Source organism: Hibiscus syriacus, unplaced genomic scaffold, assembly GCF_006381635.1.
Source record: "Hibiscus syriacus cultivar Baekdansim isolate YM2019G1 unplaced genomic scaffold, ASM638163v2 tig00000731_pilon, whole genome shotgun sequence".
Taxonomy (NCBI): Eukaryota; Viridiplantae; Streptophyta; class Magnoliopsida; order Malvales; family Malvaceae; genus Hibiscus; species Hibiscus syriacus.
Genome location: NW_024061815.1, coordinates 1 through 19,478, shown reverse-complemented (window position 1 = coordinate 19,478; position 19,478 = coordinate 1). Strand labels below are relative to the sequence as shown.

At 31.2% G+C, this 19,478-nt stretch overlaps 1 protein-coding gene across 1 annotated transcript; it reads left to right on the top strand.

Moving 5' to 3' along the window:
• The first annotated feature begins 737 nt into the window (after positions 1 to 737).
• LOC120212349 (signaling peptide TAXIMIN 1-like) lies at positions 738 to 1,048 on the top strand. Its single transcript, XM_039210696.1, has 2 exons — positions 738 to 844; positions 915 to 1,048. The coding sequence occupies exons 1-2, from the start codon at positions 738 to 740 to the stop codon at positions 1,030 to 1,032; spliced, it is 225 nt and encodes a 74-aa protein (XP_039066627.1). The 3' UTR covers positions 1,033 to 1,048.
• Positions 1,049 to 19,478: the final 18,430 nt, after the last annotated feature.

Genomic DNA, 19,478 nt, shown 5'->3' with positions numbered 1-19,478 from the left:
AAAAACCAATGCTGAATATACTGAAATCAATGTAGCTTTTGAGAGTTAAAATTTTGACAGTATTCTGAGAATATTGATAATGAGTTGGCTAAAGGTGAGGATGAAGTTTGTGATGTGCCTGTAGGAATTGATATACCTGAATTTAGTGTAGAAAATGAAGATTATGGCATAAATAGTGAAGTTGGAACGAGGGTTCAAGTTCATTGCACAATGTAAGTGATTCTGAAACAGAGGCAGGGAGGAGAAGATATCATGAGTTCAACAATGAGGTTGACTTAGAAAATTTAAAATTTAAGAAAGATTTGTTGTTTTCTAATTAAAAAGATCATTAAAGCAGAAAAATAAGTACAATGTGAAGCTCAAGGTAATGATTCTATAAAACTTTGTTTTTTGAGAAATTCTATAAAATTTTAAATTGTGTGTAAAGAGAGAGACTCATGGATGGTTTAGGCATCAATTCGGATGAGGACCCCAATATGATAAGATATGATACCAATTTTACTTTGGATGAGGACTCCAATATGATAAAAATAATTACATCAATATATTAATTTTTTTATAATTTTTAATAACTTAAAAATATAATATAATTAAAATTAAAAAAAAAACATTTTTCTATAATGAAAATAAAAAAGAAAATCACTATAATATCGTAACTTCTTGGCGTGGCCTTCCAATATAATTATTTAAAGAATACAAGAGGCAGAGTAGAGGAAAACGAAAAGAAAAAATAAATCATGTGCTGTGATGGAGAATGCAGGCCACTGGGATTCATCATCGGCCTTCCCTTTGCTTTTGTTTCTCTGCTCATCTCCCTTGTTGGAGTCATCGTTTGGATCGTGGGGTTTGTATAATTATCTTTCTTTAATTAACTCAATGAGTAGTAGTAGTAGTAGTAATTAATTAGGTGGCAGGTTGACGTTGATATGTCCGTGTTGTTTGTGCGTGACGGTGGTAGTGGAGGTGGCGCTTGAGTCCGTCAAAGCTCCTTTTATTGTCATCCAATGGTTCACTCAACAAATCCCTTGTTAATCTCTTTTCTTCTCCTTTTCTTAGCCACTTAGGTTGATTTCCACCTTTTTTTTCTTTAACATTTTAGCTGCTATAGAAACTGTTGCTCATTGTTATTATAATATCAATAATTTTTGACTATATATATATATTTGTTTTCTTAAAGTAAGAAATTAGGGTTATAGTAAACACTAAGGTAAAATACAACAAAGATAATATAATTTTATCATAGAGATTTAATGACCGTAAAAATATCAATTTCTTTAATATATTTCACCTTCCAAAAAAATATTGTCAATTAACAATAATTTTTGTCTTTATTCGAAACTAGACACAATATTAATTTAATCGTAGAGATTAAAAGAATTAATCTAATGTATTGTTTCACGAACAATTCTAAATGCATAGATATATTATTATAAAAGAAAAATTCAACTACAAGAGACCGTCTAATTTTTCTAATCAAGGATGGTAGACTATCATAATAATAGAATAAATTATACAATAAAAATAGATGAATATAATAAAAACAGGAAAAAGAAAACACTTTAAGAATATGAAACAAGAAATAAATGAAAATTATTTTTTATTTAGATCTAAGTCAAAATTAAATTAAAAAGAAAAAGAAAGACAACAACATTTTGAAAAGATAAACTAAGTTTTCAAATGTACAAACTTATCATCATATGTATATCCCATCATTTATATAAAAAGTAAGAAGAAAAGAAACTCAACTGGCAAAGAAAAATGGGAAATCAGAGTGCATTAGAATATGTGGTGTTGGTTCTTTGAAGCTGCTTCTTCCAACAATGGTGTTTGGAACACTGACACTGCCTCATCATCAGCCTCTCTCTTTCATCACCAGTAATTCCCTCTTCAATCCTTCGATTCTTCCTCGAACAAACTTTGATGCTCTTCAGTTGCTCAAAAGCAAAAGCAAGCCTCAAAGCCTCCTCCATCGATTCAGGCTTTCGAGGAACAACCCAACCCTGAAAGTCATCCCTCAATCCATCCACAAATATGTCTTTAACCAAATTTTCCGATATCCCATGGTCCGGCCATCTCTGTAAAACCCATTGCAGTCTCAGGAAATACGACCGCACGCACTCCTCGCCGCCTTGATTCATCGTCGACAGTTCATTCCTCAACTGCTCTTTCACTTTGGTTTTATTATACGCCTGCACAAAAGACGCCTTTATTTCTTCCCAACCGAGTGCAGGGTACGGCTCTACGTTAAGATCGTACCATCGGCCGGCCTCGTCGTCGAGTGTGACTGGGAAGATCCTCATCATCGTTTCAACAGAGAATGCGTTATTTGCACGGCAGACTTTGGCGAACCTGCTTAAATGTGTCACCGGGCATTCCTCGGGGCCGCCGTGAAATATAGGTAATGGTGCGATATAGATATACGAAGAGGGTGATGAAGTATTTGAGAGTGCTTCTTCACTTAAGCATCTGCCATTGCTAATGGATTCTGACTGAAGTCGGAAGCATGATCACCATCATATGAATAATTCTTGTCCTCTGCTTGTTCCAATTCATCTCCATTTGATCGTCGGGAGAATGAGAGAGACGAGTGTTGGTATCATCGCCATCGCCACTAGGATAATAGGAACTGTGTTGGGCGAATTTGCGGTGATTTTTGGTGCATGTGGAGGATGATTCGGCCAATGAATGGGAATTTCTAGTTTTCCGAGGCATTTTTTACTTTTGTTTCTGCAAGAACTGAATGTTTTGTTGGTTACCATTTGGGGTCTATTCCTTTGTTTTCTCCTGCCAAATTCGAAAGGAAACTTGTAATTGTCACGTTTTATCACGGGGGCATGTTTTTGGGGTTTCACGTTTGCCATCGTCTATTTGCTTAACTCACTATTTACATAAAACATTTTTAATAGCTTTGTTTAATGAATGATCTAAAAATAAGATCGATTTTCTTGATGTTCGAATTCAAAATCTACGAGTATAAGATCGTTCGGTTCATATAATTTATTTTTCCTAATAGGTAATAGGATGTGGAAACCTTTAAAAATAATATATGTTAAAAAATAAATTGTATAAGGGTTATAATTATAGTTGAATCTACATTGTTATTAGATTAATCTTAACAAAATAAAAATAAATAAAAGAGATTTGTATAATACGAATTAAAACTAACGTGAAAGAAAGCAATTAAAAATAAGATTGGAATTCACGATGAGAAGGTATTTAGTCAAGATAAATTGTGAAATTTAATTTATACCTCTATCGTTAATTTCAATGTAGGATTACTAGTGCTGTGAAATCATGTAATCATTCAAGTTTTAGTCGGGTCCTATCAAATCAGAATAAATCGGATACAATCGTTTCGGGTCAATTTGGTGGATCGACTCTAATCAAGTCCGGCTCTGTTCAAATCAATTCATGTCATTTTTTGTTGATTTAACATCAGATTCAGTTTGAGTATGGATCAGTTAATTTTAGTTTGGATCAATGTCAGTTCAGGTCAAAACGGCTCGAGTCTGAATCAGTTAAATACCATGTTAATTCAGTTTAGATGGACTTTAAAAGGATCTCGTCAGATTAGGTTATATCATTGACAGACAAAATTCAAGTTGGATTGGGTACGGATTGAGTTCAAATCAGTTTATTTTTGGGTTAATTATTTTTCGTCTTTCATGAACAGCGAATTGTAATTTATAATTGTATATGATTTAGAGTAAATTACAAAAATATAAATAATTATGAGTCAATTTTAATAAAAATGTAATTTTAAGGACTAAACTAAACAAACTTGAAATTATAAATTAAAATTTAAATAAATTAAACAACATGTATGTATGAGATATCAAATCAAAAATAATTATAAAATGTTAAATCGAAATTAATATAAAAAGAAACTCAAGTGAATCCATTTAAAAAGTCGGTAAACAAAATTTTATAAGATTTGAATATTATAATATAATTTTAAGACCAAATTGATTAAATATGAAATTACAAACTATAATTTAAATAAACTAAACAATATGTATGGATCAAATTAAAACAATTATAATATATATATATATATATATCCACCGTTTTCAATCTATTAATATAATAATCCGGATCGAAAATAAATGTTCCCTAATATTTCTCTGAAATCCTTTTTCATTTTATTTTCAGAATACAGAAAATGGAAAATCGAAAATAAAAAAAATGTTTTTCTTGCTTGTATTGCTTTGTGTTCATGAAAAACGAAGGAAGTAAAATTTCTTGTATTGATTCTGTGTGTAAATTGATGGGAAGAAGAGAGCCCTTACATTTGTTTATTTTTGGTTTTTATAGAAAAACCCTTACAATCGAAAAAAAATCCCCAAAACAGATAAATCATCCCATTTTTACCCATTTTCCTCTGGTTTTGTTTTGCATGTTGTTTCTTGGATCTATTGAGGAGAGGGTCCTGCGGGTATATGTCTGGAAGACCAACTAGCGTGGAATCTGGAGAAACTTCTGGTAGCTGAAGGCAGCGGTGGGGCTCGATTGCTGCCGTGGAGGAATGGCAGATGGAATCAGGAGAGGCGGATGCTGCTGTGCACGAGAATTTGCAAGGGTTTCTTGCAAACCTAAGTTACCTGGGCTTATTGGGTCATAATCGGCCTGTATTTGTACTTGTAAAATGGCTTGATAATGGGTTTCAGTTGGAGTTGTGGATGATATGTTATGGTTGTGGTTTTAGTAATGTGGGTATTTGAGAGTTTAGTGAATGGGTCCGTTTGTAATGTGTGGGCTTCGGGTTTATGGGTACACATGTAAAGGTCTAAGGACCTTTGGACTATGTATGTGAATTTGTGTGGACTGTTTCTAATTTGGGTTATGGAATATGTCTATGTATGTGAATTTCATGTGGACTGTTTCTAATTTGGGTTTTGGAATATGTTTATTTTGATTTGTGGAACTTGTAAAATGAATTGGGACAAGGTTTTGGATTACTTAAGTTTGAACTTGGTTTAAATGAAAAAGGTTTAAAACATAGGGGCTTTTAATTCCACAACTAACACTAGTCACCCATATTCGAACAAGTCCAATTAAGCAAAGATACGGCCCCAAATGTTCCTAATACCATCTCCAAATGCTCTTAATGCCATCTGGATTAATTTGACACCAATGTACGAGTCTTCAAGTCGATCTTCGATCACTCTCAGTTCGATTTGAATTACCCCAGACAAAATTAGGGTATGATAATTGTCCCTCTTTTCTCGTTATTGTTGAAACAAGAACAGAGCAAATACAAATAATGGTCTAATTTTGTCTGATCTGACTGCAAATCTATCTTTGGCACCAACATCTTTGATCTTCTATTGATTTATCCTTTCATCTTTCGATCGAATAAACTGCCCCAACGTATCTAAAATTCTTCTCGCATGGTTTGCTCCCAATCCCATAAATATTGATCATGGAAAGTCACAATTAGCATTGATCAATACATTTTATTATTTTAGAAACAATATTGTCTTGTGTGAGACAAAAAATGATCTTTTGATATCAAGAAAGATAAAATTTTATTTTCAAAGGAAGTGGTTTCAATGAAAACAATCTCAAGTGAGATAAAATATGTTTAAAGTAAAAACAATCTCAAGTGAGATAAAATTTGTTTTAAGAAAAACAATCTCAAGTGAGATCAAATCTGTTTTAAAAAGAACAATCTCAAGTGAGATAAAATTTGTTTTAAGGAAGAAACAATCTCGAGTGAGATGAAATTTGTTTTTTTAGAAAAAAAAAACAATCTCAAGTGAGACAAAATTTATTTATTTTATTTAAAAAAATCTCAATTGAGATAAAATATGTTTTAAGGAAAATAATCTTAAGTGAGATAAAATCTTGAGTGAAATGATTTTGAGTTTTGAGGAAAACTATCTCAAGCGAGATGACGTTGATACAACTCCTTATGTGATGGTATCAAAACTGCAAAAAGTTATCATATAAAAACATCCTACACGAAGGTCTTATAAATGGACTGAATGACTTATCATCTTGCTCGAAAGACTTATAGATGACCTGAAGGATTTAATCATCATGCTCAAAAGGCTTATTAATGGCCCGAAGGACTTACTCAATCTTTGAAAAATCAATTTCGGTTCATTTAGAAATTGTTTGAAAATATCATATCAGTGGGGTAACATGTCTCACTTCAAAGTAATGGTTGTTTTATGGATTATGCTTCTTGATTATTGAGGTTCTGCTACACTGAAAGTAATTCCCTCCATTTGAGGCTTGAATTTTGATTTTTCCCTTCTTTCTCTTTTTTGCTTGAAAGATCTGTAAGAATTTATGGATCTGTAAGAAATGTTGATCATTAATATTCTTGTAGCTTTAAAGTGGAGACTCAATCTTCCTTCACTTGATCACTCTCGAAAAGACACTGACTTGATATCATCGTGAAAACTTGTTAGTTCAGGATTGCATATTCTAGAGAATAATCTAATTATCTTGTGTCATAATGTCTTCTTTATCTTATGTCTTGAAAAAATGTTTTCTCTCTTGAATTCTTGTTATGATCAGGTATATGGTTTGACGCCCTGTCTTTCTTTGACTTAATTGATCTATCAATTTATTTTCTTAGGACCCCTCTACCCACTGAAGCATGAATGGTTTAATTTTCCAAGGTAAAATCTTTTTGTCTTTATATTCTGCCCATGTTATCTCAAACGACGAAGCTCGTCTTCAATGTCTTCTTGATTTGAATCTCGCTATCTCAACATGATCCATGTTTTTGGAATGCCATAATGTGGGTATTTCACGGCTCACTTTTACTTGAATGGTAAGAAATTAGACTTCAAACTACCTCGTCCTCATGCTATTATCAACAAAAACGTGCTATCAACTTGAGAAAATAGAAGTGTCATCAAATATCTTTCTTCATTCTTATTTTGATCTAATAATTTAAGGGCCTCTCTTTATGAGGTCTCAAAACCAAATGGACACTTAATAAGTGATCAATGCTTCAAGAAAAAATGTCTTGAATATTGGCTATGAGTTAGGATATCAGAAAATCTCAAACTAAGTCATGCCCATTCTTATTAAGTGACTGTCTGCTTGTTGATGTTGACAACATTACAAAGAAGTTTATTCTTGTGTCTTATAATCTTTCATATTTTATTGCTTAAAAATTGGAGAATGTCTTCATTCCTCTTGTATGGTAATTTGGCTTTTATTTGATATCATACTTCTTTATTTAAGGCAAAGTAAGCCTTATCAATCTTTAAAGACCTCCTTCATTCTCTAGAGATTATCCTATTTGAAAATGTCTTTCTCATTTCTTATATTTTTAGAATACATAAAGATGAAAGAATTTTATAAAACAAAATGATGCCCCTTATTTTAGGCTCACAATTGATGCAAATAAAAAAAACGTGAGTTTGTTGAATATCAAAAGAATCAACTACTCTTTAAATTTTCAAATTTATAACCCTTTGACAAATGTCAAGATTGATGGGTTGGTTTCAGGTTAGTTTCCTAAATTTTCTAAAGTTTTAATCATCGAGTCTCATCTTTTTCTATGTCCCTCTTTATCAGCTTGGCATTTTAATCGAACGCAGACAAAATTTTACGACTAGCATAATCAATTGCTAGACCTTTTAAAACACTTCTATTTAATTCTTTGAAATCTTCTATTTGTTCAAGCTTCATAGACTCACTCTGCAGAGGCAGTGAAGAAATATCGATCTATAAACAAAATTCATAAGTGTTTGTGTGAAGTTAACTATAACAAGTGTTTCTCAACTCCCTTAGTCCATTTTCAGAGATACTCCTTATTGACTCAAACATTGGACATTATTGCCTTTATTCTGTGAAATTTAACAAATTTAAATTTGTTTGCCTTTATTTTCCATAGCTGAAAGATTATCTCATTACAAAGTCTTCGACTTGACAATCATAGTGGAGCAAACACAGAATTACTAAGTACCTGATCAGTTTCATGGTTTGAATGTAACCTATTCATAAAGCCAGGGCTTTCAATTACCTCTATAACCAATTACCTTAGCAAAATAGCTCAACTGTATTACATTTACCTTATGATAACAATTTATTAATTTTTTATGTATACATATTCGATTTCTTAAGCTCATCGAGAAGAACTTGTGATAGTCTAGGTGTCTCTGATAGTCAGAAAATTTTACCTTTAAGAGTTCAATTCTCAAGCAACTGGCCTAAACAAAATTTGTCTACTCCACTATTCCATCTGTGAAGATTAAGATCATCATTGAATGTCCTTAAAGAAAGTGTGATCCAATTATTTTTGTAACTTCATACACTAGAGATACCCCATTTTGTCTGCTCCTTTACATACTTGAATATTGAGCCCTTTGATCGTTTCTTCGTGAGAGGACAAGGCTATCTTGATCCATGAAAAAGAAGGGTACGATGTTCGAGTGTATCCTTTAAAGCAGGATCAAGGGTCTTTGTTTTATAACGGTTCAATCCTATCACTTGAAAAAGAGGCTATAACTTTAATTCTCAAGAGAATATTTAATTCAATTCATATTTAAAGAATTTCAAGATTGAAAATTACTTCATTGCTTATAACCTCATAAGGTAACATTTTATTTAATATGTTTTCTTGTCAAGCAACTTACAAACCTTTTGAAAGGAAAAGAATGAAAAACAAGTTCAAACACGACAATATGCTTGCAAGTGCAACAAATATTCATGGATGCAATGACTTCTTTTTTATTCACATCAGAATACCCCATTACTCACTGAAAGTCCATGCTCCTAAATCGAATAAATTTTAAAAATGCCCACAATTCTCAATAGTGTGTCATGTGCTTCATGTGTGGTAGCTATACACTGTTTTAACATATAGTCTTCAGAAAATAGGGGTTCCTTTTGCCTGGACTGCACTAGAGTCACTAGGTTTCTCTCAACCAATTTCAGGAGCAATTCTTCGTATGTCATCGAAATTGAATCAATATGAGACTTTTCTCGAGTTATCTTATAACCTTTAGTCCTATAATTAGTTGAATAAGATGCCACTATTTTAACCTCGTCATCTCAACATTAGCACTGTCATTGCCCTTTATCTTACCATGCTTGATAGCTCTTTTGATCAATTTTCCATACATGAAGATGTTAGAGAAACTCCTAGTGGTTGTTCAATTATATGATCGATATATGAAGAATTTAAGGTATTAATGAACATGATGATAAACTCTCTTTCAATCACTAGTGGAAACACTTGGGATGTAACGACCCTCAATTATTGTGTGTACTGTCAGAAGCTCTTATTTTACTTTATTATCATATTTTGTAGCATTATTCGGTTAGGGGGCATATTAATCATGTGCTTGTATTGGCCTAAGAAGGCCTGAGCTAAGTCCTTCCAAGAACAAATTTGGGTACAATTTAGCTGGTTATACCATTTGAAAACGGGCCCTGTCAGACTATCATGAAAATAGTGAATTAACAACTTGACATTCTCTATATAGCCAACCATTCTTCTACAGAACATGGTGATGTGGGACGAATGGCAAGTGGTCACATCATACTTCTTAAAGTCAAGAGCTTGGAACTTCAGTGGAAGGAAAATATTGGGGACCAGATTTAGCTCTTTGGCATTGAACCCATAAAAAAACTTATCCATCTCTCTAGATTTTATCTTCTTCTCCAAACTTTTCAATTTTTGAGTGAGTTTTTCCTTCTCAGCTAATTTATTTAGATCAGAGACCTCATTATCATAATGAAAGTCCATTGGCTTAACCCTAGAAGTAGGAGGATGATTGATATGGAAGGAAGTTACAACTTGATGATGTGACGGGTTCTCAATAGCAAAGAAAGTTGGCGGACACATTTCTTGGTACATAAGGGTGTGTACAAGAATGTGGATGAGTGTGAAACTCGAAGGTGAGTAAGTTCTTCAACAAAATTATTTTCAGCTATCACGTGCCTCTTAAACATATCTTCCATTTTCTTCAACAAATCAGCTTGAGAATTAGCAATATCAGCCTCCATCTTAGCCAATTTCCCTTTTATTTCTTCTTTCAACTCCTTTTGGTATTTCTCAATCTTATCCAATCTACTTTTCATGTCCTTAGTTACTTTTCTCGCACTGTACATGTACGGGTTGCTTTTGTATCTAATAGGGCCCAGGATCAATACGAGTGAAAATCTTGCCTTATTATTAAGGAATTTCATGAAATGAATGAATGCTTTGATGTATGATTTTAAAATGTAAAAGCACAAATATGAAAATGAATGAAAAATACATGTATGCAAAAGATATTGTTCATAGAACAATTCTTGAAGAACTGACAATGTCTTGGTACTACAAGAAAATGAAAATCAAAGATTACAAATAAAATCTATCTCTAACTCCTAGTTGTTCAACTCCTGTGAGTAATTGGATAATGTGTCGTTCTTCGTTAGACTTTGGTATTTAAAAAACTCCAGAGCTTCTACTTCCTCTCCAATAGTGAAGGTTTGTCATGACGGTCCACGATGTTTGGCTACTGTCTTCGACGTTAAATATTCTTAAGTCCATCTTATCTTCTCAATCGATATTATCTCTTAATTCCCGTTGCTTTGTGTTTAACTAACTTTTGATTTTTATATAACATGAATTTTTAAATAATTCAAGTTGTTAAAATTGGCATTTCACAATTTTATAAAGAATTTTTCATAAACGATTTTAAAGTTTTTAAAGTGTGAAAAATAATCATAAGTGTTTTTGAGTATTTTAAAAAATTATAGTTTTGTTTTAAAGCTCAAAAACACTTTTATTTTAGCCAAAACCCATCCAGTCTCGAGAGCAAAGTGCTAGTTTCAATACCGAAATCCCAGAAGACTTCTCAGTGTCGAGACCATGGTACCAATATCGAGACCGGTGGTTGAGTATCGATACTCATTCAAATAGTATTGATATCAAGGATTCAATGGCTATAATTTTGACTGTTAGGATGCTTGGTCTCAATACCAACATCCCAATATCGATACCAAATGTGCATGTGAGCATTAAATGCTCAAAATTGATGGTTCCAACGACTCAAATCAATCACCAATGGTCAGCTTAATGTTAGAAGACATAAAAGGGACCAAAATTCAAATAGAGAAAAACAAGAAAGTCAATTGCAAGATCAAATCAACATCAATAGTGTTTTAGAGTAAAAATTGTCAAATTCACTTGTAACACACTTGTAAGCTACATTGTTAAATTTGCTCAAGTGTGATTTTTGGTGAGTGCTTTATTTGTGAAAACATAATTGCCTTTGTGAGGTTTTTCTTTTGTTTGCTAAATTTGTAATTACTCTTAGGGGAGAGTGTGCATTCAAGATTTTGGAGTATAAACCTTGAAGTGTTTGTAAGGTTACACCTTGTCCTTAAAGGTTTTTAAATCTAGTGGATTTGAGAAATCCTTAGTGTGGATGCTAAGGTAGTAGATGTAGACTTTGATTTAGAAAGTCTAACCACTCTAAATTCCTTGTGAAAAAAGTTTATTTTTTATAGCTTCCACCACAAAGTTTTTAAAGGCCAATTCACCCCCTCTTGGCTATTTTGGTTTATTGATAAAGCCAACACTTTGCTTTGTCCACGGATGAATCTTTGAAATTCTATCTAACCCAGCAAAAGGCACTGTCGTTTCAAGAACCTTCTAAATGACCAGTTATTTCAGAGATCAATACCTTTGATGAGATGTCATGTTTACGCAAAAAATGAAAACATAACCAAGCACGTAACAAGACAAAAGGAAATCAAGTTAGTAGAAATAATAATTGAAGTAATGTGAACTGTCAAAAAATAATTAAATACATCTTATAGTTGAGGCTAAAAATAAAAAAGAAAAAGAAAATCAAAGCCCTAACCACATGCATTCTAGTTCTCTTAGGTTATCCACATGACTCTAGTGGGATAGGCTTACTAAATTCTCTATATGAAGTTCAGTTTTAAAAAAGGTTCCCAAACCGTCCTTATAACCTGCTAAAAAGGTATAGAGAGACTTCGATTCTGGCCCATTACAGACTTTGCGAATAAAATTCAATTTAGGTGACCATACTATTAAATGAGTGTCTCAGAAACCAGTATCCAGAAAAACATTTAGAATGCTTTCTAGATGTTCTTTCCAAGACCTACCCGAGGAAAACCAATATTCCTCGGTGGTGTGACGTTTTCCCTACTTAGGTGAAACGAGACGAAGCTCGGGTATATAGCTAGGATATGCAACAATCTTAAATATATAGTCAATCAAGTAAAAGCATTAACCAAAGAGAATTTTTTTTTTCAATTTTTTAAGAGAATATGATGAATTGTAAATTAAATAAATTCAAACTCAAAATTTCCAAAATTTGAATATAAGGTAATCGACGCGTATCTTGATTCTCTATTTGTTTTAGAAAACAAAATGTCCCCAACGAAGTTGTCAATATGTTGCAACATGCCCTTTAGGGGAAAAGTTGACTAGTTACAAATGGTGAGGTTTTTGAAAAGATTTTGAAACAAAAAGTTTGGAGTCGCCAACAATCATTTTAAGGTGCGATTGGAACACCTAAAATAGGATAATTTTAATAAAACATTTATGTTATCAAAAATACCAAATTTGGGTCTGTGAAAATCAGAAATCGGGTTTGGAAGTTGGTTACGTGTAAGGAATGATTAGTAGTCCCACAGTGCTAAGAAATTGGTATATATTAAATTACCCTATATTTAAAAATTAGAAATTTTCAGATCGAGATTTTATTTAATTTAAAAGTCATTATGGATACCAAATTTGGAAAACGATGTTGGTTTATTAAGACCAATAACGACCACCCTCGAGCATTTAATGTGAAAGCTTTGTTATTGATCCAAGTAAATGAACATTGCCTTAAAGTTTAAGAAATCATGATATGGGGTTTTGAAAAGGATGTTGATTTACTTCGAGAATTGCTAGTGGTCATTCCCTAAGCATAGCGCGGAGGATACACTATTAATTTCTTGACAAATGAACATTGCATTATTATTTTAAAAATTAAAATGAAATCAAATAACCATTTTACAACCTAATTATACTAGGTGGGTTAATTAAGGCGTTTCTCTAACTTAAAGTGTCAAATTATATAATTTAAAGAACCTATAAGATTAAACCTAACAATGGAGGCTCTAATATTGATCATAATTTATTTTAACCAATTATTGAGTCGAATAATTGAAATGGACCCTCGAGCATTTTAATGTGAGAGCCAAATGGAATTATTCCCTAAATTAAAAAGTTCGGGGACTAAAGTTTGAGAAATCTAAATCTAAGGGCTAAATTTAAAGTCTAAATTAAAGAGAATTAAATCTAAAGGATTTATCCTAAAGTCTAATTAATTAAAGAAAAGATTAAACTTGAAGGAAAATATATTAAAATTAAATAAAAAATCAACAAACAAGCATTTACATAAATAAAAAAATATGCTAAAATTAACAATACAAATTCAATAATTTATAAATTATAAAGTGGATTTATTAAACTAAATTAATATTAGGGTTAATTAATAATAAAAATAATCCAAGAACTAAAATGTAACAAAATCAGTAAATTGAGGATCAAATTTAAATTAAAACATAAACACTTAAATAGAGACTAAATTAAAATAACTACAAACCAAGCAACGAATTTGAAATGAATTTAAAAAAACGTGAACTATTGATCAAAATGTAAAAAATACGTTAAACCTTGAGACTAAACTAAAATTCTAAGTAAATTAAAGAATAAACAATAAAAGGTAAAATTTTGCAGTTAGGGCACAAACATTTGAAATAAAATAAACGAACTCAAGATCAAGGACTATTGTGAAAAACATGGCATATATTGGATGGCTTTATTGGGATTAACCCAAAGTGAATAATAACATTATTAGGACATAAGAATTAAAAAAAGCTGGAAAAGAACATTACAAGTGACTAAAATAAAATTTTACGCTAACGTCAGGGATTTAAAAGAAATTAACCTGACAACTTTAATGTCTTCGAGAAAATTAACCCAAAAAGTATTGATATATATATACTTAATCCCTCAATTAAAAAAATCCTAATCCTAATTAGAGATATCAGCCGGCTCTGTCTCTGTGTTCTCTCAAAACCCTCTCTTTTCTTTCGACCGAACTTATGAAAGCCGAGCACCGCCACTCAAAACGTTGCACATCGGCGATGCTTCATACTTCAGCCACCATACGAAGGGGCCAAGTGAACCAGAACCTAAAACCAAAGACTCCCTCTTTTTACTCTCCTAAACTCTTTATTTTCCTTCTCGACCGAGACCCTTAGAAGTCTACCTCCTCCGTTAATCGGCACCTAACCGCTCCTCACCCACCACCACAGATGGTCGTAGAACCTAAAGTTAACTTAGGGCAGAACCAAAACCCTCTCCTCTTTGTTTAACTCCATTCTTACCTTCAAACCCCTCAAAATGAATCCTAACTTGAAGCGACAGGTAGGCTTCTCGACTCTAAAAACGGCAAAACCCTTCGACTCTAAAACCCGACGACTCAACTCCGGCGATGAATGAGACACTCCGATGAGACTTACAAAAGGCAAAGATAGACATCACCCTCAATTTCTATATATTTTTATTTGTTTCCAATAAATATTTTTATCTCTGTGTAAATTGATGGGAAGAAGAGATCCCTTACATTTGTTTATTTGGGTTTTTATAGAAAACCCCTTACAATTGAAAAAAAAAATCCCCACAGCAGATAAATCCTCCTTTTTTATCCATTTTCATATGGTTTTTATTTTGCATGTTATTTGTTGGATATGTTGAGAAGAAGGTCCCGCGGGAATCTTTGTGGAAGATCAATTAGCGTGGACTCTGGAGAAACTTCTGGAAGCTGAAGGCAGCAGTGGGGCTCGGTTGCTGCCGTGGAGGAACGACAGCTGGAATCAAGAGAGGCGGAGGATTTGTACTTGTAAATGTTATTTAATGATGGTTTGATAATGGGTTTCTGTTGGAGTTGTGGGTGATATGTTATGGTTTTAGTAATGTGGGTATTTGAGAGTTTAGGGAATGAGTCCATTTGTAATGTGGGCTTCGGGTTTATGGGTGCACATGTAAAGGTCTAAGGACTATGTATGTGAATTTCATGTGGACTGTTTCTAATTTGGGTTTTAGGATCTGTTTATTTTGATTTGTGGAAGTGTAAAACGAATTGGAACAAGGTTTTGGATTACTTAAGTTTGATATTGGTTTAAGCGAAAAAGATTTAAAAATATATGGGCTTTAAACTCCACAACTAACACATAGTCACCCATGGAATAAGTCCAATTAAGCAAAGGCAAGCATCCAAATGCTCCCAACGCCATCTAGATTAATTTGACACCAATGTAAGAAATTCTTCAAGTTGATTTTCGATCACCCTCAGTTCGATTTGAATTCCTAGTTTTCTACACATTGATCTAAACATTTTCGCTATACAACTCTGATACCGTATAAATCCACGTTAACTTGACCATTTCTAATTTTCTTTGTTGTTCTTAAATGTGCTAATCACTAGATCGTGAATTTTAGATAATCTCAACTAGAGACTAATTACTCGCTAAGCTAGACTAGCAACATTTAGCTCTCCTAGAGAGCACGCATCACAGAGTCGCGATCCCTCGCAACCGTACTCAAACTTTAAAGATTCTATGACTCTAGTACCCATGTTCGTTTACTACAACTATGCTATCCGATAACAAGTAACGTTAATCAATTGACATTTAAAGCTTGGTCTACTATAGCCTCAAGTACTAGAATCCACAGTATACACAACGTTACATATCATTTATCGCAACGGACCTTTTGGGAAGCCCAAGATCATATTTTAACTTAAAGTAAATTTATTTTTTTTGGACTCACCACCAATCTTTTTGGATTAATTTGGGTCAAATATCTATATTTTACCTCTTACCGGATCTATGTCTTACTAGAGATTAACTTGGAAGTGTTCAAAAGTTGATTAAGAGGGGAATGATTAACACCCCAAGTCGCCCTTTTGGTACCAACACGGTTACAAATTGTCTTAATAGAAAAAATTAAAGTTTAGGCTAAAATTTAAAGAGAGGATCCATAGTACTTGCCTTTGAGAATTTACCCCTATAAAATACAATAAATTATGGTGTAAAAGTATAAAATGAATGATATGGATCTAATCTGCAAAAGTAAAATAAAAAGATTACGTGTACCAAAATAAAGAAATAATAAATAATGCATAATATGAATAAAAGGTTAAATAAAAGTTAATGTTCAACGTTAAAGTCAATGATGGAATAAACCAATAACTAAAAGTATGAATATAAGTTGTGAGTCTTAAAGATATAAATATTAAATGCAAAACAATATAAATATCAAAATTATCAAAGGTAATAAAATAGTAACTATATAAATTAGGAAATTGATAAAAAAATGTAATATAAATGAAATAATAATAATAATAAATAATAGTGACTAAAAAGGTAAAAAGATATATATTAAATTAAATATGTAAGATATATAAATATATAATATAAAAATAAAAATATTTACATATATAATAAAAATAATATTATATATATATATATATATATATATATATAATATATGTTATATATATATATATATATATATAATATATAATATATATAAATTATATATATATAATATAATATATATATATCAATAATAAATATGTATATATAATATATATAATATAATATAATATAATATAATATATAATATATATAATATAATAATATAATATAATATATAATATAATTAATATAATATAATATAATATAATATAATATATAATATAATATAATATAATATATATAATATAATAATATAATATAATTAATATAATATAATAAGAATTAGAAGAAGAATCAATATTACACATGCAAAATTAAGACTAAAACAAAATAAACTTACAAGATTCGATGTACCGATTAATCTAAATAACAAAATAAGGCGCGAATAAAAAAAACAGAATAAAAGAAATTGAATGAAGAAATAATTCTCTTAAGAAAATTTTATTGGACCTCATCTTGCCCCCCTCTCTTTAAACAAATGTTCCTCCTCAAATTACAAATAAGTGTACCTAGAAAAGTATAAAGTTGAATTAATGTTGAATACACTTAATATTTTTTCATTAATGTTGAATACACTTAATTAAGAAACTTAATATTAAAATAATAAAAAGATACTAAATTACCCTAAATAAATAAGAAAAAGTATAAAAGTTAATTTAATTTAAAATAATCAATAATATAATTGAAAATTCATAATAAATTCAAATTCTCATATTGGACCCGTACTCAATTTTCTACACTCACGGTCTTCACTAAAATGAGATATCTTGAGTTCCTGATGCCCGATTAAGACGTTTCAAAATGAGTTCGAAAGCTAACTGAAAGTTGGTTCTATCTCAAGAAGACATCATGCACTGGAAATGTTTGGATCTTGCTTGAAATTTTGTTGAAAGTAGGAGTGAGCAAAACTCGACTGGAAAAATCGATTTTTTTTCAATTTCGAGTTATTCGAGTTAACACGAATTATCAATTCCGTTTTTGAGTTATAATTGAGTTGAAATTTTGGAATTTCAAGTTACTCAAAAAATGAAAATTTGAATAAGTATTTTTGATAATTTTACAATTTAGTGCATAATTATTATTTCTTCAATTCCTCATTCAGTTTAATCATATTTACTAAATTTGAACCACATGCTCCTAAACCATTGTAGAATACATATGTACTTTCAATTATTCTTTTTTCATAATATTTTTTTTATTTTTCAATTTAGTCCCTCAATTTTTTATAATTTCCTTATTTCTTCATTCATCGTTTATTTTAACTTCTTTTTTTACCAAATTTGAACCATATGCTCATATACCACAATATAATACATATGTAATTTCAATTATTACTTTTTTTGTTAAAATTTACTCTCTCTAATTTTATTTAGTCCCTTAAGTTTGCATTTTACTCAATTTGGTCTTTTGATTATAATTGTTTGCAAATTCTTTCTTCCCATCAATTCCTTGACTCCTTTATACTCTTATCAAAATTTTACCCTCAAAATAGTTTCTTTGAAATATAATATTATGAATATATTTCATAATTTTAGATTGCATTTGATATATTAGATAACATTATAATATGAAAAGAATATATATATATATATATTACATGATTAGAGAAAGTCAAAGAATTCAATTTCTTGTCATAATACTATAATCAATTATAATAAAATTAGTAGAAACTTGAATAACTCGACTCGAATTTCTTAAACTTGACTCAACTCGAAAAAATTTCAATTTAAGCTCGAGTTGTAAAATACGACTCGTCAACTAGAATAACTCAAATTTTTTTAACTCGACTCAACTTGATCAAATGCTCACCCCATGTTGCAAGTTGGATGATGTCCCATACTATAAAATCAACTTCAATAAAATGTTTGGACCTTGGAAAAAAATAGGCCGAACGAAAAGAGAGTATTAAAGTTGCCCTTCTATGCTCATTGGTGTGTAATGCGAATGGAGCAAAGATAAAAAAAATAAACAAATTTTTAGATTAATATAGCTTCATTCCATGGTTTTATCATTTTTTAAACTTGGATTGATATTCTCTTCCACCTTTTCTGCATCTTCAAGAATGATCGAGCTTTTTGAGTTTATTCTGAGGGCTTATCTATATCTTTTACATCTTCAAGTAGATGATTTTGAAAAATATTTGTCTACTTCATTTTAGCCCCAATGTAGTTGAAATTGTAAAAGTTAACATAATCATCAGTCAGTGTGTCTATGAATATGAAATTTAATTTGGATGATTTGTTCCTCTGACCGAGGAAGTGAAGATGAGGTTAGATCTTTCTTTACAAGTTAAGTCAAGTTGTGTGTGACTTCTATTTATGGGTTAAGATAATTTTGAGATGTTCTATGAGTCCAATATCCTTCGCGTGAAGTTGAAATTTGATTGGATAATAGCTCCTTGCTATGAGTTAAGCTAGATTGCAGACAACTCATTTGATTTTCAATTTTTGTTCGAACCCAAATATCATTCGCCATGAAGTTGAAATTTGACTCGAAAATCTGTTAGAAAATAGCTCATCACTATGGAGTTAAGCTATGTTGTAGATGACTCTTCCATTACAAGTTAAGTTAATCTTGGATGACTCGAGACTGATATCCTTCATCATGAAGTTGAAATCTGACTCAGAATCTGTTAGAAAATAGCTCCTCATTTGTTGAGTTAAGCTATGTTGTAGATGACTCCTCTATTACGGGTTAAGTTAATCTTAGATGACTCGAGCTGATATATTTCGTCGTGAAGTTGAAATTTGAATCAAAATTTGGGCTTGAAAATAGCTTTTTGTTGTTGAGTAGAGCTATGTTGTGGATGACTTTTTCTCACGAGTTAAGTCGATCTTAGGTGTCTTTTGAGGTCAATATCCTTCGTTGTAAAGTTCAAATTGACTCAAAAAACTATAAGTTTGTACATATGTGTGTAATATTATGAATGCAATGTCCTTAGGTAAAAGTGA

Excerpts from the sequence above, each read along its gene's own strand:
- LOC120212349 (XM_039210696.1), top strand. The coding sequence starts at position 738 with ATGTGCTGTGATGGAGAATGCAGGCCACTGGGATTCATCATCGGCCTT. Across the intron at positions 845-914 it reads GTCATCGTTTGGATCGTGGG|GTTGACGTTGATATGTCCGT; the intron begins GTTTGTATAATT and ends ATTAGGTGGCAG.